General features: G+C 54.1%; 2 protein-coding genes across 8 annotated transcripts in view; one reads left to right on the top strand and one right to left on the bottom strand.

Annotated features, from left to right (window-relative positions):
• OST4 (oligosaccharyltransferase complex subunit 4, non-catalytic) overlaps positions 1–21,287 on the bottom strand; it is a 247,664-nt gene that overhangs the window by 34,462 nt on the left and 191,915 nt on the right. The window lies entirely within an intron of this gene.
• The window catches only part of DNMT3A (DNA methyltransferase 3 alpha), an 84,475-nt gene continuing 67,752 nt past the window's right edge, over positions 4,565–21,287 (top strand). For all 7 annotated transcript variants that reach the window (XM_083432553.1, XM_083432557.1, XM_083432555.1 and 4 more), the window contains exons 1-2: positions 4,565–4,730; positions 18,334–18,534. In XM_083432553.1, coding sequence (XP_083288679.1) covers positions 18,466–18,534 — 69 coding nt within the window. In that variant the 5' untranslated portion in view covers positions 4,565–4,730; positions 18,334–18,465. The remainder of the gene's footprint in view (positions 4,731–18,333; positions 18,535–21,287) is intronic.

Genomic DNA, 21,287 nt, shown 5'->3' with positions numbered 1-21,287 from the left:
TACAGTATAAAACATGAATAACAATAAAATTCAAAAATCAAAAATCAATTTAGGGGAAATAAGCATTAGATAATCCCCAGGGCTCCTCCCCCCAGAGGAGGCCAGGGGAGAATTAGCTGTGGGATTCCAGAGCAGGTAATCTTTATAAAAGGGGAGGAAAGAGAAGGGAAATAAAAGTTCAAATTAAAGGCCAGGTGGAATAGCTCTGTCTTACAGGCCCTGCGGAAGGAAGTGAAATCCTGCAGGGACCTGGTATCATGGGACAGAGCATTCCACCAGGTCGGAGCCATCACTGAGAAGGCCCTGGCCCTGGTGGAGGACAGTCTGGCTTCCTTAGGGCCTGGGACCTCTAAACTATGATTATTCATGGACTACAATCAATAAAACGATGGCAAGTCACAGGGCATGAACTAATACAATACAAAGTGAGAAGCAGAGACTGGAGGGTGAGGCGAGGCAGGTGGAAGAAGGCCTTGCCTGATGAAGTCTCTCCCCTCAGCCAGAGAAGGGATGGTTTGTGCCACTGACTTCTCTTCTTGGGAAGCCCAGAGATCCACTGGCTCTCTCTGTTTGCTTACTGGCTCTCTGGCTCTGTTGCTGAGAACAGGGTGGGTTCCATGCTCAGGGCTCATTAGAAAAGGGGTTTATAAGAAGACTGCCCATAACCTGTGTAATAAAAGCAAATCTGCCCTTATTCCCTTATGGGGGACGCAAGAGCCCTCATAGAGTCCTTTGTAGGTTCTCCATCAGTCGGAGAAAATAACGGAGGCCAACCAGAGAATATTGAGAAGCAAAGCAGCTAGGAAGGCTGATCTTTATTGAACTGTTGCAACAGGATGCTCCCCTCACACGCAGAAAGAGTTCTCACACAGAGAACAAAGGTGTGCCCACCCTTATATAGACATTTTAAATTGCCTGTCCTGGAGCTCAAGACCCCCCCCCCCCCGATATATCATACCTACATCACAGAAGAGGCAGTCTACAACTGAAATCTGAGCACATTGTTTATCTCCTGTCTGGCAGGTTACCTGTTAATGCTTGCTGTTGTTTAGTCGTTCAGTCGTGTCCGACTCTTCGTGACCCCCTGGACCAGAGCACGCCAGGCACTCCTGTCTTCCACTGCCTCCCACAGTTTGGTCAAACTCATGCTGGTAGCTCTGAGAACACTGTCCCACCATCTCGTCCTCTGTCGTCCCCTTCTCCTTGTGCCCTCCATCTTTCCCAACATCAGGGTCTTTTCCAGGGAGTCTTCTCTTCTCATGAGGTGGCCAAAGTCTTGGAGCCTCAGCTTCAGGATCTGTCCTTCCAGTGAGAACTCAGGGCTGATTTCCTTCAGAATGGAGAGGTTTGATCTTCTTGCAGTCCATGGGACTCTCAAGAGCCTCCTCCAGCACCAGAATTCAAAAGCATCAATTCTTCGGCGATCAGCCTTCTTTATGGCCCAGCTCTCACTTCCATACATCACGACTGGGAAAACCAGAGCTTGAACTATACGGACCTTTGTTGGCAAGGTGATGTCTCTGCTTTTTAAGATGCTGTCTAAGTGTTAATGCTCAAGGTACTTGATTGGATACCCTGGGGAGCCTGGCCAGTCTTTTGCAATGACAAATACTTAGTTCCTGAGCCAGGTCACAGACTCACCCTATTCATACACAGACATACCCTTAAGACAGGATTTGTTAAGGAAAAGACAATGGGGAGGGTCCCCCACCTCCTTGCAGAGAAAACATTTGATCAGTTTGGGAGTGAAAATGGTTTCAGGGCAGTCCTCCTGTGCCGCTCCAGACATGTGGTCCACACATCTATGCATGCACTTGGTTGGTACATTTATGAACATTATATATAGACACACACAAACACACACACACACACACACACACATATATATATATGACCTTTATTTTATTTTTCACCTGCATTGCCGGGGGCTGGGCTAGATGACCCCTGGGGTCCTTTCCAACTCTGCAGTTCTAAGATGCACTCAAAACACTTTTGAGATGGCATCTCACTTCAATTCAACTTTAAGACCGGTTGTCCAGAGCTTAGTGCTCTTCCTGTGGCCTGGCCTTCACTTCAAATTTCTGGTGTGTGGCAGCTTCTTGTGAGCACTTGGTGTGATCCTGGAAGGGAGAACAGCAAAAGAGGCTTGAGCCCAGGAGCCAGTCTCTTTTCTTTTTGGCCCGCCCCTGGCCGGCCGTCCATTGTCCTCCCTGGCCGAGGGCGGGTCAAAGGCCGGCCCAAGCAGCTGGGTGCCACCTTCCCAGGTGAGCCTTGCTCGGTGCCGCAAACCCCGCCTACCTGTGGGGAAGGGAGGGCGGATATTGTGGGCACTTGGTGTGGGGAGGCACTCTGTCCATGCTCAAAAGCACACAGTATAGCCTGCATGATTGATGACCTCTCTCTCTCTCTCTGGGGAAAAGGTTCCATGGTTTTGCAGCAGTGAGGATGTGCTCAGATGGGATTGTTCCTGACTCAAGTTCAGCTCTGAAAAGCAAGATGAATCGTCAACTCCAGAGTGGGACACCTCTGTCCCCCCACAAGTTGCTGACCTACAACTCCCATCCACCCCAGCGTCATCTGGAAGGTAAGGTTCCCCAGATCTGAATTAACCTATGGAACTCAATGCTACAGGACGCTGCAAAGAGACGCAGGTGATCTTTGGAAATAATAAAAGCTAGATTTTGTCACAAAGCTTTAAGTGATAGATAGAAATAGAAGTTCTAGGCTGATCGTGATACGAAGGGGGCATTTCTCAGAGACAGTGCTGGTTTCAGTAGCAGTGCTTAATCTGTAAAAAGAGAATGGTTATGTAAGCTTTCAGAATATTTAGATTTAGCCAAACTGACAGATATAAGAAGACAAAAAGCAAAAAGTGAAGCGAAAAAGGAATGGAAGTGTCTAAATGAATACCTTAAAAGTTAAGGTTTGAGGACAGAAATCTGGCTGAGTCTGGAATAACCTTGTGAACTGAAAAGATAAGAAAGGGATTTATATCTGGATGCCAGGATAGAGATGATAAGGAAAACAGGAAAACAGGAAGACACAATGAGAGATAAAGGAGGTGCTGTGGGATTGGTGGAAGTCAATATTTGTTTTTCTTTTTAGTGTTTATATTATTAACTTGTAAGCTATGGATTTTTTTTTTGTATGCTGGTTTTTGTGTTTTGTGTATTGTTATTTTTTGATATTTTTCATGTTGTTGTGTGAAAAATGAATCGCAGCATTGCAGCATTGCAAGGGAGCCCCAAGGGTCATCTAGTCCAACCCCCTTCCTTGCAGCAATCTCAGCTAAAGCATCCGTGACAGATGGCCAGCCAAACTCTGCTTGGAAACCCCGCAAGGAAGCAGAGCCCCCCAACTGCCGAGGGAGACCGTTCCCCCATCGAACAGCCCTTAACTCTACCTGAACAAGAGCTCCTCTGAGCACATGCAGAGAGCCTAAGTCCCAGCACCGCACGGCCTGCAAAACACCGTCAGTGGCAGCCAAAGCAGCATGGCTCCATCAGTGGCGGATTTCTGTATTAGCTAATAATAATAATAATTTATTATTTGTACCCCGCCCATCTGGCTGGGTTTCCCCAGCCACTCTGGGCGGCTTCCAACAAAGATGAAAAATACACTAAAATGTCACATATTAAAAACTTCCCTGAACAGGGCTGCCTGCAGATGTCTTCTGAATGTCAGGTAGTTGTTTATCGCTTTGACATCTGATGGGAGGGCATTCCACAGGGCGCGTGCCACTACCGAGAAGGCCCTCTCCCTGGTTCCCTGTAACTTGGCCTCTCGCAGTGAGGGAACCGCCAGAAGGCCCTCGGTGCTGGACCTCAATGTCCGGGCAGAATGATGGGGGTGGAGACGCTCCTTCAGGTATACTGGACCGAGGCTGTTTAGGGCTTTCAAGGTCAGCGCCAACACTTTGAATTGTGCTCGGAAACGTACTGGGAGCCAATGTAGGTCTTTCAAGACCGGTGTTATGTGGTCTCAGTGGCCGCTCCCAGTCTGGATGCCGTATTCTGGATTAGTTGTAGTTTCCGAGTCACCTTCAAAGGTAGCCCCACGTAGAGCGCATTGCAGTAGTCCAAGCGGGAGATAACCATGCACCACTCTGGGCAGACAGTCTTCAGGCAGGTAGGGTCTCATCCTGCGTACCAGATAGAGCTGGTAGACAGCTGCCCTGGACATGGATTTCACCTGCACCTCCATGGACAGCTGTGAGTCCAGAATGACTCCCAAGCTGCGCACCTGGTCCTTCAGGGGCACAGTTACCCCATTCAGGACCAGGGAATCCTCCACACCTGCCTGCCTCCTGTCCCCCCAAAACAGCACTTCTGTCTTGTCAGGATTCAACCTCAATCTGTTAGCCGCCCTTATTCTGGCTGCTGATCCCTTCTTTTAGAGGCTGCTGGTCTCTTATTTTCAAATAAGTTGACAGCTCTGGCCAGGCGGGAGAAGCGTCGGGGCGCTAGGACCCGTCGGGCGCGGGCGGCGCTGTCTCTCTTTCTCTGGCGCCCCCTGTGGGCGAGCGGCGGCCACTGCGCTCCGATCGCGCCCGAGCCGAGCCGAGCGGCTTCGGTGCTGCAGTGGCGGCGGCGGCGGCGGCGGGCGAGGCCTCCTCCTCCTCCTCCTCCCCGGCAGGGCAAGGCGAGCGGCAGCGCGGAAGGAGGAGGCGGACGAGGAGGAGCCCCCCCGGGAAGGAAGCAGCAGCTGCAACGCCAGCGCCGGGGAGCAAGGTAAGGAAAAAGAGGGGGGGAGGAAGAGGAGGAGGGGGGGATGCAGCAGCAGCAGCAGCAGCTGACAGTTTGCATGGGGGGGGCCGGGGGGGGAGTCCTCGATGCCCCTCTTTCCGGGAGGGGGGCGCTGCTTTGACATGCTGCTGCTGCAGGGAAGCGGGCAGAGCCCCCCCCCCCGGCCGCCTTTCTCGGCTTGCATTTTGCAAGGTGCCCAAATTGCAGCAGCAGCAACTCTGCCCCCCCCCCCGCTTGTTGCATTGGGTTGCATTGCACGGAAATGGGAGGCTCCCCCCCCCCGCCACTTGCTGGGATGGGTTGGAGGGAGGGTGGGGAGGGGGGGTTGGCAGCGCCTCCACCTCTCTCTCCCCCCCCTCTTCAAGTTCAAAGGGGTTGGCACGGGGACTGGCAAGGCTGCGCGGTGTGCGCCCCCCCCCGTTTTCCACCCATCACCCCTCCCCCGAGATTCTGCCCATTGGGTTGAACTTGAACTTCACGTATCTGGCCGGGAGGCGGAGGGACAGGAAGGTATCTTGGCGCGGGGGGGGGGGGGAGGAGGCAGAGTGCGGCGAGGCGCCCCCCCCTCGCCTGTGTTCGTGTGCGCGCCTGCGCCGTGCGGTGTGCCCGGGCGAGAGGGAGGGAGGGAGGGGGGGTCGGCTGCGATTATTTATTAATTTCCCCCCATTTCTGCAGACGTGTCTGACCCGTGTCTGCTCTATTGGGGGGGGTGAGGTTTGCAAAGATGGGAGCCCCCCCCCAATCCCCACCCCACCCCGAGCCACGCATGGGGGAGACCCGGGGGTTCCCCCAGATCGCCTCCGCTTCCCGGGTTTGACATTCTCCTGCCAAGCGGGCGGCAAACATGGCAGCCTGGCATGACCCTCGGGGGGGGCACCCCTCTTTCCTTCCAGGGCGGGGGGGGCAGGAGAGGCGACGAGGGGCACCGGGGGGGGGGGTCTGCCTAGGAGGGGCGGCGGGGGGGGAAGCCTAACTCTCGCTCTCCCCCCCCCCGCACACCTGTAGCTTGGCCCGGCGGGGGGGGGAGGAGAGAGGCTGGTGCATTTCCCCCTCCCTCCCTCTCCCTCCTCGTTTTGGCGGGGGGGGGGCGGCGGAAATGATGCATGGCGAGCGGGCGCCTGTTTCCCGGGCACATCGCTGCCCCCTTCCCGGTTTCGGGGGGGGGGGAAGCTTGGCCGGAGGCTTCCCTGCCGGGGGGGGGGGCGAGGCTCTGCCTGTCACCCTTCTCTGCCCGGAGCTTGGGGGGGGGGGTCGGGCGCAGCTGTGTCCTTGAAGGCTTTGCACTGCGGCTGGTGAAGGGCGAATGTGGGGGGGGGGCTGCTGCTGCCGAGCTCCCCACCCCTCCCTAGCAAGGCAGATCCGCTACAGGAAGACCCCCCCCCCGGTCTGGATCCCCCACCCTACGCTCCGTGCAACAGCCCCCCCCCGGCTGTGCCCCCCTCCGTTGCGTGCGGGGATGGCTTCGCCCACTGGCACGGTGTCAGCCTCCCAGCTCCGCCTCCCTCCCTCCCTCCTGCTCTTTTGGAAGGGGGGGCTTTGCGTGCTGCTGTCGCCCCCCACCAGTGGTTGGCGGGGGGGGGGAGAGATGGGCACAGCCTTGCAGTTGCGAGTGGGGGGCTCCAATGCCCCCTGCAGGCCCAGGAAGTGCAAGAGAGACCCCCCCCCCCAATCTGGGTGCCCTGTGGCGAGAGGCAGGTCAAGGGCAGCCCCTGATGCCCCCACCCTCACCCCACACCCTGTGACATCTCTGCCCCCTGCCAAACTCCAGACCCCCCCCGGGGGGGTGTTCCTGCTGCCAGGATCAGGAATGCCCCCCTCCCAGCCTCAAAAGGATGACAATCTCCCTGCCCACCCGTGGGCATCTTTATTTAATCGCTTGCCAAACTTTTTGGGGACCCCCGAGCAGCACCCTGTGATCCCTTTTTGGGCGAGGGGGGAGAGATCAGGGTGCCCCTCCCTGTGCCAGGCTGGGCTTTTCTGTGGGGCAGCTAGGAATTGGCTCCCTTCTTGGCAGGTGCTGAGGAGGGTGGGTGCTGAATGGGGCCAGGTGGGCAGGGCATTGGCGCACCCTGAAGGCCCCCCCCTTGTGCCATCCCACCTGCCTGCCCACCTTCCTTGGCACACCCCCCCCCATCGCTGGAGGGAGGGGAGCACGATTCCTCTTCCCCTCTCTCTCCTCCTCAACCCCAGAGCCAATTCTACAGCCCAGCGGCTTTGAAAAGGTCTTGACAATAAGGGGAGGGGGCGACCTTTTGTGCGCTGGAGATTTGGGGGGGGGTCCGCTCTCCCTAGCCCCTCGCCTGCTGAGTCTGCTGGAAACATGCTGGCAGGGGCTCTTTCTCCTTCCAATTAGATGTCTAAAAACATTTGAGGGGCTAATGGAGGCCAGGCGGCTTGCCTGGGGTAACTGGCAGGGGAGGGGGCAGCTTTCCACCCCCCCCCCTTTGCTCTTGGGATAGCAGGATTAGATTCCGGGTGAGGCTGCCTCTAGGCCGGCGGGATAATCTCTTATAAATTTCTCCTGGAGGGAGCCAAACTTTGATTGTCATGAGAAATGGGGAGGGGGGGGTACGGGAGGCGCACAAAGGAATGTTTGCCTTTAGAAAGTTGGCAGGATCCCATCTCTCTTTTTTTCCGCCTCGCAAACTTCCTTTGGAGGGTGGGAACCACCTCTCCCCCCCCCCACCAAATCCATCCTCTTAGTGTTTACAGTCAGTTCTTATTTTGATAGCGAATCTCCTCTTTTGCTCCATTGAGGGCAGGCGTTTCCTGGGAGCGTGCAGAGTTCTCCGGGGCTGCTTCGCTTTGCACCGCACGCATGGGGCCTCCAGCTCTTGTCAGCCGCTGTCCAAGGATGCTGTGGGGGGGGGCAGTGCCTTTGGGAGCCGGGAGGGCAGACAGGTTGCGACCCCTGGCGGGGGCCTCCTGACCCCCCCACCTGCGAAGGAGGCGGCTGCCTTGTAATTCTCCTAATCCAGAGCAGCAGCAGGCCGGTCCTGGCCAGGGCTTCCCAAAGGGAATCCCCTGATGAGATAGCATGGGGGGGGGGACAGGGGCTGCTGAGGGCAGGCAGGGAGGTCGCCTGAGGGCACATCGCATCCTGACCGGCTTCGGATGCTCTCTGCTCTCCATCTGGACCCGTGGGGGCTGCAGGTTGCTATTAATAATAATAATAATAATAATAATAATAATAATAATAAATTTTCTTTATACCCCACCCTCCCCAGCCAAGACCGGGCTCAGGGCGGCTAACAACCAATAATAAAAACAAGTTGATTGAAACACAACTTAAAAACAAGATTAAAATACAACATTAAAACATTAAAATGCACCCCCCCCCAGTTCCCATTACCACAACAGATTTAGGGGGGCCCAGACGTCTTTTATGGGGGTCCTACTTGCTTGTGTGCTTCTCACCTGTACAGGAGATGCTGTCCAGGCCACAGACTCTCGCAAGAAGGTGGCATTTTTCCGACCAGTCTTTGTTTAGGAGTGTATTTGACCCCCCCACACACACTTTATAGCAACTAATTCAGATCTGTATTAAGGGAGGAATTCACTGAGGCTCCGTGTTCACTTCAGGGCCTGTTTTTCAGCCGGACGGAAATATACCCCCATCTTCCCTCCCCCTGCATGCCGTTCTGGGGGTTCCCCCAATCAGTTTTTTTTTGGGGGGGGTGGAATCCCCATGGGGCTAGTGGAAGTCCTTGCGTGTCCCTTCTGGTGGCAGGACTAGTTGGCTGAGTGTGGCCTGGCGCACGTTGGGAACATGCAGGGGTTTTCTTAGCGGTGGTGCAGCCCCGTTAAATGCATTTGTTTCTCTGTGTGTGTTTATACTGGACTTGCATGCCGCCTTCCTGCCAAGGCACCCACGGGTGGCTCACCGTCTTAAAACGCAGCAGCAAATCCATTATCTTGACGGCAGAGGTGGCCCCGTCCTCTCAGGCTGACCAGGAGCTGGGGGTCTGTGTGCTCCCTGGCCGGGACTCCTTCGCTTCTGCACCGGAAGGCTGCATCTATCTCCATATTGTCTGCACTGGCCAGCAGAAGCTCTCTCCTGGTTTCAGGCTGGCGTCTCCCACCCCTGCCTAGAGATGTTCAGGACTGAACCTGCTTGCAAGGCAGCTATTTATCGGTCCCATGGCAGAGTCTCTTGCTGCAGCAAATGTGGCCTGAGAAGTGGTTTTCCACTTATGGGGCTGGAATAGATTCCATACCCTCCAACATTTCTCCAATGAAAATAGGGATGTCCCATTCAGTAATGGGGATTTTACTGTTTATACCCCACACATCTGACTGGGTTGCTGCAGCCACTCTGGGCAGCTTCCAACATATAAAAAAACATAATAAAACATTAAGCATTCAGATGGCTCGGGGGTCGGATAACTCCATACCCTCCAACATTTCTCCAGTGAAAATAGGGACGTCCTAAGGAAAATCAGGACATTCCAGGATCGCTCAGAAACCGGGACGGCTTCTCTAAATCAAGGATGTCCCTGGAAAATAGGGGCACTTGGAGAGTCTGAGATTCCCTACTTGAAACCCCAGAGACCTGCTGCTGCCAGTCAGTGCAGGTGGCCCAGAGTGCTGGGTTTTGAACATCCATCCCGCAGCTTGCTCCATTCCTCAGGGCTGCTGCGAAGGCCTGACGCAGCCTTGCTAGCGAGAGCGTCATCTAAAACCCGGCATGGCCCTAATTTATTTCCTTGCATTTATATCCCTCCTTTTCCTCCCACGGACGCGGTTCTCCTTCCCCCTCCTCACTTAATCCCCGCAACAACTGGGCATTGCAACCCCACAATTTCTGCGTTGGACCGGGTTGGACTGGATGACCCTCGGGGTCCCTTCCAACTCAAACCATTCTATGCATTCTGGGAAGTCGGTTGGGCCGTGAGAGGCAGTGGCCGGCCTTGAAGGTCACCCAGTGAGAGCACCCTGGCCAGGCGGGTCCTGGTCTGTTGCTCTAACCACTGGACCACACCATCAGGGAGCCACGCCTCAGGGAGGGCAGTGATGCTGGCGTTTCCCTTCCTCTTGCTGCCCCAGAGTCCCTAGATGCAGAGAAGGCCTTCTCCTTATTGCTACGATTCATTGCATCTGCCCCACATTTTCCTCCACGGAGCCCCAGGCGTGGTCCTCCCCCTCCTCATTTAATCCCCACAATAACCCTGTAAGGTAGGACAGGCAGAGGGGTGGTGTCGCCCAGCGAGCTTCAGGCCTGAGCGGGGATTCGAACCCAGGCCTCTTCCACAGTGACCCACATGAGTGGGTCACAAGCTCCTTGTCGCCTGCCACAGAGGGCAGAGCTGGCTGGAACCGGGTTAGAAATCCGTTCTTCCAATCCGACTTGGATGAAGGAGGCGTCTGGGCTGGGCCCCTGGATCCGTTTCAGCTTCCCTTGGGGGGGGGGGTGGCATGTGTTTGTCGCTCCCCCAGCTGTGGGGCAGAACGGCTTCTGCAGTGGCAGCTGGGTGTGTTCAGCCCCAGAGTCCCAGCTGATGCTGTGAGAAAGCAGCCCCTCTGCAGTCCATGCCTAGCCCGCTATGTGCTGGAAGTCAGAGCCATGCGCTGGGGCCCAAGGGGAGGCCTTGCGCCCTAGACAACACCTTTCCCCTGGGGAGATCTGGAGGGGTTTTGGGGGGGTCCGTCTGGGGTTCCCTTGTGGGGCTTCCTGGGCGCAGGTCTTCCCAAGCGCTTGGGAGACATAGACTCTGCTGGGATCTTGTGTCTGTCTGGCAGTCAGGATTGTGTTTGGGGGGGCACTTCCTTATTTATTTGTCTCTGTACCCCACCTTTCTCCCTCTAGGGAGCTCAAGGTGACCTAGGGGGTTCTCCCCCCCCCCCTTTCCGCTCCCAACAACCCTGTGAGGTAGGTTAGGCTGAGGGGTGGCGACTGGCCCCAGGTCACCCAGTGAGTTTCAGGGCTGAGCCTTGTCCGACACTCTAACTGCTAGGCCACGCTGTCGCTCTTGCTGCGTTTGCCCCCTGGTGCACAGGAGAGCAGGATGCCCAGGGAGCTTCCTCTCCCCAAAGGCGACCCACGCCTGTGGGGCTGCTGGGACGGGTGTTTCTCCAAGACTTTGGAGCTGGCAGACTTTGCCACCGTTCTGGAAGAAGCCCAGGTTCTTATTGCTCCTGGCTATGGATTGACGGCTGTCTGTCAAGAGTGATAGCAGGGCAATTCTGCGTTCCTGTGCCCTGTGGGTGGCGCTGATTCCTTCCCTCTCCCTCACTGGCCTTGGGCAAGTCACTCCTCTTGGCTCAGTGGGGAGGCAGAGGCGGATTTAGGGGAGCACGACTGGTTTGCCCGCACTGGGCGCCGGGCCAAGAGGGCACTGCAAGAAGGATGGGCAAGGGGGGGGGGAGAGGGTTTGCACAGGGTGCAGTGTTAGAAACTCAGGTGTGTAAGCTAGGTGTTTAAATCTAGGTTACGGTAACCACAACAGAGTGTCTGTTCGCCAGGGGCTGGACTAGATGCCTCTGGGGACCCCTCCCAAAGCTACGCTTCTATAATTCTATGCTCTCAGCGACATCGCTGGGCTGCTCTTACAGCAATTCACTTGCCCCAGGATGCAAGAAGGAGAAACACACACAGTGGAAATGGAAGGCAGAGGTTTTCACAACCTGGTGCCCAGAGATCTCCACATAGTCATCACTGGACCTGCGCCGGTAGCAAAACGCGCCTGGCTAATTTCTAACAGTGAAATTTTTAAGCCCAAAGTCTGCCACTGTGGGGAAGCGCCATCCGCAGGCGAGGAGGGCTAGTGGCCAGAGGGAGCTCCCTTGGGGTGGCGCGTTGGCAGCAGCAGCAGCAGCAGCCCAGGGCTCTGGTCTGAGGATGCCTGCAAGGGGGGGCGGGGGAATGATTCTAGGAGGGTCTTGGGACCCTCTGCACAGCCTTGCCCAACTGGGTGCCCTCCAACCCCTTCAGCCCAGCTGAAGCCTCCCCTCTTGCAGTTTCCGGCAGCTGGTACCCAGAAGGGTTGTTGTCTCTGACCGCAGAGGCACACCAGTGCCATCCATGCCCATCTCCTCTGTGAATTGGCCCAGCCCTAGGTTGGCAGCTGTTGTTGCCTCCAGTGGGAAGGAGTTCCAGAGTTTAACCGTGTGAAGGAGCACTTCTTTTGATCTGAAGGGCGCTTGCTTGGGCACGGCTGATTTCAGGGGCCCCCTGTGCGCCTGGTCTCCCCAAAATATCACAGCCTGAAGGGGACTGAGCTGAGCCGCTGTGGCTTCTCTTGTCCTCCGGTGTCTTTAAAGGCATCTCCTGGCATGCGCTTGGCGCCGTCCCGTTTGTGAGCACCAGTAGCATCAGATGCGCCAGCCCTGGCAAGGGGGTTCCATTCAGTCCTGTTTCCAGATGCCCCCAAGGGGGGCAGTCCCGCTTGCAGGGCGTCGGCGCAACAAGCTCTCCTTTCCCCGCTGGGGATTCCCAGGCGCTGGCAGGCGAAAGTGGGTGCATTTAGCCCGTGGGCACTTTGCTTGGCACAGCGAGAGGGGAGGCACCTTTCGGTTGGGTGGTTCTGCATGAATGCCAGTTGCTGGAAACCCCAGGAGGGGAGAGGACTCTTGAGCACGGATCCTGCTTTCAGGTTTCCTGTTCTTATTTGGGTTCTCCTGTGGCATCTCTTGGTCTTTGGACTCCACTGTTTACTGTTTCTGTCCTGGGCACACGATAGAATATTACGTAATGTGTGTGTGTGTGTGTTGCTATCTCTCTGCGAAACCTGCCTGCCGAGGACAGAGGCCTTCCTGCAAAGTGTGCTCTGGCCCAGGGAAGCTTTTCCCAGGATAGAGAAACATGCCCTCCTTTAAGGCAGACCCAACCTCTTTGCCGGGACGCGGGTGGCGCTGTGGGTTAAACCACAGAACCTAGGGCTTGCCAATCAGAAGGTTGGCGGTTCGAATCCCCGCAACAGGGTGAGCTCCCGTTGCTCGGTCCCTGCTCCTGCCAACCTAGCAGTTCAAAAGCACGTCAAAGTGCAAGTAGATAAATAGGTACCACTCTGGCGGGAAGGTAAACGGCGTTTCCGTGCGCTGCTCTGGTTCGCCAGAAGCGGCTTTGTCATGCTGGCCACATGACCCGGAAGCTGTACGTCGGCTCCCTTGGCCAATAAAGCGAGATGAGCGCCTCAACCCCAGAGTCGGCCACGACTGGACCTAATGGTCAGGAGTCCCTTTACCCTTTCAACCTCTTTGCCATTCTTCTCTGCAATGGAGAAGTTTCCCTTCACCTGCGCTTTCCCTTCACCTGTTCTCCTTGCCCTGGTTCTTGCTCTGGGTTCGAGAGCTACCCCGGGCTGCTGCTCTGCACATATTTGCATGAGGCTGGAAACGGCGATAAGACAGAACACATTTTGCATTTGATGTGTTTCCTTGTATTCTCTTGCACGCAATTTGGATGGGATCTCCTAGAATTGCAGAGGGGGGAGGAACCCCAAAGTCCATCCGCTCCAAGCCTTTGCGATGCAGGAATTGCAGCTCGTGGTCTGAACGGAAAAGCGGGACATCTGCCCTGAGTACAGCAGGCACAGTGCCAGCTGCCCTCTCTTGCCCCTGTGGGCCTGCCCCTATGCCAAGGCTCTGCCTCCAAGCTGCCCTTTGGGTGCCCCTGCCCTGCAAGGTGGGGCTGGAGGAGGCGGGAGGGTCCTTTCACTGGTGGGATCCTGCAGGCAGCAGCCAGGCTGTTTTCCTGGCAGCCGGCACAGAAAGACATTTTTACTCTGCTGGGCTATTTAAGGCATAAGTGACTTTGGCGGCTGCTATGGTTTTTTAATTACAATTCTGGTTTGCGTTTTTGTTTTTTCTAAATGTAAACAGCCCTGGAAGCAGAGCACGAGGAGGGGAACGAAATACTAAAAGAAAGAAGTTCAGCCATTGGCTCTTGACTCTTGAACTCTGGAAAGTCTGAAGTGTTGGCCCCTGCGTTGTGGGGTGGGGTGGTCTAGTGGTTAGAGTGCTGGACTTGGGAGAGATCAGAACTCCCATGAAACTCACTGGGTGATCTCTGGGTCACTCACTGCCTTTCAGACTCGCCTGCTTTGCAAGGTGGTTGTAAGGTCAAAATGGGGAGAAGTATGTGCCCCATGAAAAGGGGAATATAAGTGCAATAAAGAAAGAAACAGGAGACTTTGTGGATATTTAAGTTATAATTAGAAAAATCTTAATAATTATTCAGAAAGGAAACCGTTTATAAGAAGTAAATAAAGAGGCCAGATGCAGGATAAAGGAAGTCTTTTATTTGGTTGTTTGTATTGTTGTATGTTATGCTCATTGTATGTTATGTTCACGTTTAATGAGGGTGGATTTGTGTATTGGGGGAGGGGGTTTATGTTATGCTGTAAATAAAATTCCAAAAAAAAATTAAAAACATTAAAAAACATAAATAAATAAATAAGAGACCTCTTTTGGTGGCCCTGACTTTCCAGGCGGCCATTTCACCTGGCACCTGTCTGTATGTGGAGACAAGATGAACCTCCTGGTGTCCCAAATTTCTTCCTGCGTGGCAATCTCCTTTCTTGAACCCATTGGTCTGGGTTCTGCTCTGGAGGGTAGGACTCGAACCCACGGCTTCAAGTGACGAGAAAGGTTGATTCCGACTCCACCTCAGGAAGAGCCTTGTGAGAGTGGGAGCTGTTGGGCGGTGGAACTGGGAGGTGGTGGAGGTTTTTGAAGAGAGGTCAGATGGCCGCCTGCCGGGGATGCTTTAGCGGAGATTCCTGCCTTGCAGGAGGTTGGTCTAGATGACCTCTGGGGGTCCCTTCTCGCTCTGATTCTCAGGTTTGAGAGCATGATCCTGCTTCAAGCCTTGGGAGGCAGGTCTGTTTTCTGGACTTGTGTGTTGGGGGGCCTGAAATCGGGGCTGGTTTGGTTGTCCCTTGAGACTCCATAACTGGTGGGCCACTGACTCTACCTGTTGAACTGGCAATGGATTCAAGACGCACAACTCAGGGTGCCATCAGTGCCTAGCTTAACTCAGGCATGGGAATGTCGAGTTGGAAGGAGCGCCAAAGACCATGTAGCCCCCCCCCCACCCCAGGTCTGGGCCTGACTAGAGACTCTTCCTGGCATTTGAGCCTTGCCCAGTTTTGCCTCTGGCTGTGGCATTCCTGTGCCCACTTGGGTGAGGCTGAGTCCTCTCGCCACATGAGCTTAGCAGGGCTGTGCCAAGGGGTGTGGCGTGGGCAGCCGGCCTTGATAGGGGACCCCCTCTCTGTGAGTAGGGCTGCCCTGTGGCAAAGTGGGGAGGGGGCTTTCAAGCACCTGGCGAACACCTCCTGAGATGGGGAGCTCCTCTTTGGGCTCTCCTGTCTCCATCCTCGCCTGCCCCCCCTCCCCTCGCAGACCCGGCTGATTGGCAGCTCTGCCTTCTGCGTGGGAGGGAGTCGTGCAAAAAGGCTCCTTTTCCTCGTGCGTGTGTCACACCCCCTCCCCTCCTTGCAACTCCTTGAGGCTTTGCCGCTTGGCAGAGTTGTGGTGCCAAGGAAAGGGGTCCTTTGCCCTGGAGGCTGTGTGAAGACGAGAGGGTCCTTGCAGAGGCCGGTTTGTGGTCCTGATCCAGGAAAGAGCAGCTGCCTCCTGGGGCAGCAGGGAGGTGAGATGCTCAGAGCTCGCGAGGGGACCCAAACCTGTTTGCCAGGGGGCCGTTGAGTGGGGGGGGGGGAGAGAGACTTCTAGCACCCAGGAATCTGATTTATCCAGAGTCAGTCTACCAGTCTGTCTACATTCGACAGCAGCGATGGCTCTCAGGCAGGCAGTCTTTCCAAGCCTTCCTTGGAGATGCCGGCAGCGTAACTTGAACCCGGGACTTTGTTTTGCTGGCAAGGCAGCAGGTGCCCTGGCCCTGTGCTAGGACCCTTTCCCATGAGGGGGGTGGGCTTGGCACAGGCAGTTCTGATGGCTCCTTCTTGGGCAGGGGGCTTCCTCTTAACCCCGGTCTCTGTGATGCTCAGGGGAGATCCCAACCTGACTGTTTTGAGAGCGGAAGGGAACTGAACCCTAGATCTGTTGCTCTTTCCCAGAAAGCTGCGTTTTCGGGGGGGGGGGGGTGCGCGCGCGCAGTGTCCTCTTTGCATCTGATTTGGGAAGATGTCCCCTTGTGGCAAGGGACGCAGGTGGCGCTGTGGGTTAAACCACAGAGCCTAGGGCTTGCCGATCAGAAGGTCGGCGGTTCGAATCCCCACGACGGGGTGAGCTCCCGTTGCTCGGTCCCTGCTCCTGCCAACCTAGCAGTTCGAAAGCACACCAGTGCAAGTAGATAAATAGGTAACGCTCCAGCGGGAAGGTAAACGGTGTTTCTGTGTGCTGCTCTGGTTCGCCAGAAGCGGCTTAGTCCTGCTGGCCACATACCCGGAAGCTGTACGCTGGCTCCCTCGGCCAGTAAAGCGAGATCAGCGCCGCAACCCCAGAGTCGGCCACGACTGGACCTCATGGTCAGGGGTCCCTTTACCTTTACCCCTTGTGGCAGGAGGGGGTCCCATTGGGGGCCACACCTTCCCTTTTCTTGGGCGCTTCCTTTAGACCTGTGGTTTCCAAAGTGGGTACTGGGATTACCTGGGGGGGGGGGAGGTTCTAAGAGGTGAGGGGATGGCAGGGGGGTCCCTGGATGGGGTAAGTGTGTATTGGGCTTTGAAAAGATCATCAGTTTTGGGGAGCGTATTAGTTGATTTCGAATAGATGTGCGATAAATTGCTGCTGTTTGCATTGGGGTTTTGTCTTCCCTGGTTGGGTCTGCCGTTCTGAATAATGCTTCTTATGGGGTGGGGGGCACGGGGGGAGGCGTTTATGGGACCAAGGGGGCAGAGCCGAAAACAGTCTGGGGACAGATGTTTCCTGGAGTGTGGAATAAGCAGAGATGGCAAAACTGGCAGCCCTGATAAGAAACATCTCTAGTCTGTTTACGAAGTTACTTTCCAAATGCGAAGTACGCAGCGGGGTTCGAGGTTTAAGGGGAGAACAATAGCAAGAACATAATAATAAACCTGTTAAAGAGGCTGAAGATGGATTTGGTGGAATTGCAAAATGCAGTTGTCCGAAATGTGCATTGCAAACATTAGTATTGTGGAATTTGGGATAACGGATGGGTGGCAAAACGTAACTTTTAAGGTTGAAATAAAATAAAATATTATACCCCCCTCCCACAAAAAAGGTGCTGCAGTGGAACTCATCCGGAGCCGCTGCTCCCCATAGCCAGATCAGCCCCACACTGAGAGCAGGGGGGCAGGTAGGGCTGGGTGCCCTGAGCCTTCGTGGGCACCCTGGCAGGGGATGGCACGTGAATTTGGGTGTGGGAAAGAGCCAAGGGGGGCTGCTCAGATTCTTCCGCAGCAATCCCTGCCCACTTGCAGGGGGCATTGAGTGCCACTGTGGGTCAGATGTGGGTCAGACCTTGTTCTTAGCCTGGCAGGGGACGGGGGGGGGGGTTGTCTTCCGCCTGGGAAAGGCTGATTCCCTCTCCGTCTTTCCCTTGTGACTTAGCTCACTTGCAGCGCATTACGTCCCTTTAGCTGCAATTCCTTTATGGCGGGGGGTTGGGCGCCAGAGGGGTCGCATCCTGTGGCCCTTTGGCATTCCCAGGCAGTGGGCAGACCACAACCATTGTGTGGGGAGGGGACACACCCATTTCCAGAGTCCTTCCCCTGGTTGCTTTGGAGATGCCCAGACTGGAGGCCTCTGTTGTATTTGGTTCCTGAATCATAAGAGTTGGAAGGGACCCGAGGGTCATCCAGCCTGACCCCTCCAATCCAGGAATCTCGGCTGAAGCATCCCTGACAGATGGCCCTCCTACCTCTGCTTAAAAACCTCCAAGGAAGGAGAGTGCACCTGAGGGAGACTGTTCCATTGCCATACAGCTATTAGAAGAAGAAGAAAGTTCATAATAATAATAATAATAATAATAATAATAATAATAATAATAAATTTTATTTATACCCCACCCTCCCCGGCCAAAGCCCTCCAACCAGATGTCAAAGAGAAAAACAATTACCTGACATTCAGAAGACATCTTAAGGCAGCCCTGTTCAGGGAAGTTTTTAACATGTAACGCTGTATTGTATTTTAACACTCGATTGGGAGCCGCCCAGAGTGGCTGGGGAGACTCAGCCAGATGGGAGGGGTATGAATAATAAATTATTATTATTGGGGGGAAAGAGGGGTGGAAGAAAGGGGGGGGAAACCCAATTTAAAATACAGGTTAAAATGCATGTTTGAATCTCCTTTTTCTTGTAGTTTGAATCTTGTGGTTTGGGTCCCAGATTCGGGACTAATCTCCTTGAAGCAGCAGATTCAATTGCCTCCCACCCCCTTGCCCCCACCCCCCCTTGCACCTTGTGCAGCCCCAAGGCCTGTTTCTTCCCCCACCCCACAGCTGTTTGCCCTGCCAATGGGTGCTGAGGGTGGGGGGTCTCTGAGCCAGGTGGGGACCTTTCCTTCTGCGAGTGGCCCTGCCCCCCCCCCAGCTCACCCAGAGCCAAGGCTGTGGCTTGTTAATGATTGCCCCCCCCCCCAGGGCTCTCGCTGCCCCAGTGCGCCTCTTGCCCCGGGTCTGGGTCTGGCCCTCTGACCGCCCCCTCTCTTCTGGCCCTTGCAGGTGGCAGGGAAACCAGGACAGAGCCATCCGCACAGGGGGGCCCTCGGCGTGCCAGCTCTCCCGCTCCCCCCGAAGCCTTTGGCACCTTGAGCCCCCCAAGGGGACCCGCCTCCCCCTGCCGCTTCGCTCGCCATGCCGTCCAATGGGGCCGTCGACACCAGAAGCCCCTCCGCCGACCGGGAGTCAGGGGACGCTCACAAGGTAAGCGGGGGGGGGGCAGTGGGGGCGTGCTGTGATTGGGAAGGGTGGCAGCAGGGCCTGTAACAGCCTGCAGGAGAGCTCAGTCCATGGATCTCAAGGTCACGGGTTCGAGCCCCACGTTGGGCAAAAATATTCCTGCATTGGGGGGGGGTTGGACTGGATGACCTTCGGGTGTCTCTTCCAATGCCGATTGCACCTGTGCAAAGTTTGTGCTCCACCAGGGCCAGGGCCTTCTCAGTGGTGGCTCCGACCTGGTGGAATGCTCTGTCCCAGGAGACCAGGGCCCTGCAGGATTTAACCTCCTTCCATCGGGCCTGCAAGATAGAGTTATTCCACCTGACCTTTAATTTGAATTCAGCATGATCTTTTATTCCCCTTCCTTCCCCTTTTATGAACATTACCCGCTCTGAGACCCCACAGCTAATTCTCCCCTGGCCTCCTCGCTGGCCCAAGTAGGACCAATTCAGTCAGCTAGCCCTGGGGATTATCTAATTGATTTTTGAATTTATTGTTATTCATGTTTTTATACTGTATTTTATGCTGCTTTTATAATTAAGTGTTTTAAAGTGTTTTAAATTTGTTGTTAGACGCCCTGAGCCCGGTTTTTGAACCAGGTACAGCGGGGTATAAATAAAAAATTATTATTATTATTATTATTATTATTATTATTATTATTGGCTGGTGGGGAGGGGTCTTCTCTGTCTCCAGCATCGGGTTTAACCCAGCTCTGGTTTTTGGGGCGGAAGCGTCTGCATTACGCTGGGGTTGGACTAGATGACCTTCGTGTGCTTTCCCGCTCATTTGATTCTTTGATAATGAGACGGGCAGCTTTGAAGTCTGTGGGGCAGAGGAGCAGCCTGGGCTTGGAGGGCGGCAGAGGCGGAGGAAGAGAGCGTATTTTGGCATGGGCTTTGCCTTGGTTCTCAAACTTAATCCGTTCCGGAAGTCTGTTCCAAAACCAAAGTGTTTCAAAACCAAGGCGCTCTTTCCCATAGAATGGAATGCAAAACAGATCAATCCATTCCAGACTTTTAAAAACAACCCCTAAAACAGCAATTTAACATGAATTTTACTATCTAACAAGACCATCGATCCATAAAATGAAAGAAATAATCAATGTGCTGTACTATAAAATAAATAAAACAGTATTCTAGATGATAAAAATTAAAGTTAATTTTTTTCATACCTGCACTGATGATGGTCATTGTTTGGATGGGGGGGCGGGGTTATCCATTTCCGCAGTCACACAATCAATCAATCAATCAAATCTGTAGCTGAACTGGGATCCACACAGCCACAAAAACGAATTAACCAGAAAAGCCTCAAAACAAAAAATGCAAAATAAATAGCAAAAACAAAAGCACCAAATATAAGCTCCAAATATCAATTCAAAACACTGCAATTGGAAACGGAAGACTTGAATTACAAGGGGGGGACGCAAATTAGCAGCGCAACAGGAAACAGGGGGAAGAAAAATAGAATACGTTTGGCTTCTGAAAAATAGTTCAAAAACCGGAACACCTATTTCTGCTTTTGCAGTGTCTGGGTTCCAAGTTGTTCGTGAACCAAGCTGTTCAGAAACCGAGGTACCCCTGTAATGCTGAGCCAAAAGTGTGTGGGTGACCTCAGAGTTGGAAGGGACCCCCAGGGCACACCTAGTCCAGCCCTCTGCAGGGAGCCCCTGGGGCGGGTTGTGGTGCCAGAGAGAGGATCCTCTGCACATGCTCTGTTTTCTCGTGAGAGGCGGGCAAAGGCCTGGTAGCCTGTGGGCGTTAGAAGAAGCCTCAGCTGAGCTCTCCGAAGGGCACACAGAGAGGGAAGACGGACGGACGCTTTTTATTTCTATGACACTTTCCATCCACACGAATCCCAAAGCATCTTGCAAACATCGTTAAGTACAGCATAAACCGTACGCTATAATTAACAACACATCAAAAAAGCAGTTGCAATCTTTGAAACACTTTTGGCAAACCGGCAACTAAAAATACGGCGTTTTATTTCATACAATTCATATACCACTGATTGGTTAAAAAGGGGGGGGGAAGACCCAAAAACCTCCAAGTGGTTTAAAGAAAGCATTATCATTATCAATAAACCTTTCTCTCTCTCTCTCTTTTGAATTTGCATTTTATTTATTTGTTAACATTCTTATATTACATCGGTAAACGTTGTCATATGACATTACAGGACTTACTATAATATAATTTCCAACATGTGTACAAAAATTATATACAAATTTTATATACCTAGAAAGAAAATGAAACAAAAAAGAAAGAAAGAACAAAGAGAAAAATCAAAAACAAATCCCGCCCCCAATAAACCTTTCTCAAAATTAAATTAAAATAACAATGGACTGGAAACAGATGAAAACACTCATCCTCTTCCTAAACACGAATGCTTTCAGCAGGTGCCAAACAGAGGGTGGCAAAGGCTCAAGTGGCGGGGAGTTCCAAATGGGAGATGCTGCCACACGGGAAGATCTGTGTATTTACCAATGCAGAAGGGGGTGTTATGTGGCAGTTTGGGATGGGATGATGTTTGGAGGGGAGACCAGAGAGAGGCAGAGCCGTCATGCACATGGCGGGGGGGGGGGGAAATGCAGGTGATGCGTTCCAGGATCTAGGAAACCGGAGCGAGAGAAAGAGACCTGTTTTTGCACCGGAGGGCTGGGAGCCAGCTGGCACCGCCTGGCTCATGCCAAGACTGACTCAGGGTTGCTCTGCTGTGCCCTGAGGGTGCCGAGTTCCAGAGCC

Source organism: Podarcis tiliguerta, assembly GCF_965153285.1.
Source record: "Podarcis tiliguerta genome assembly, chromosome: 3".
NCBI lineage: Eukaryota > Metazoa > Chordata > Lepidosauria > Squamata > Lacertidae > Podarcis > Podarcis tiliguerta.
This window is presented reverse-complemented; position numbering and strand designations above follow the sequence as displayed.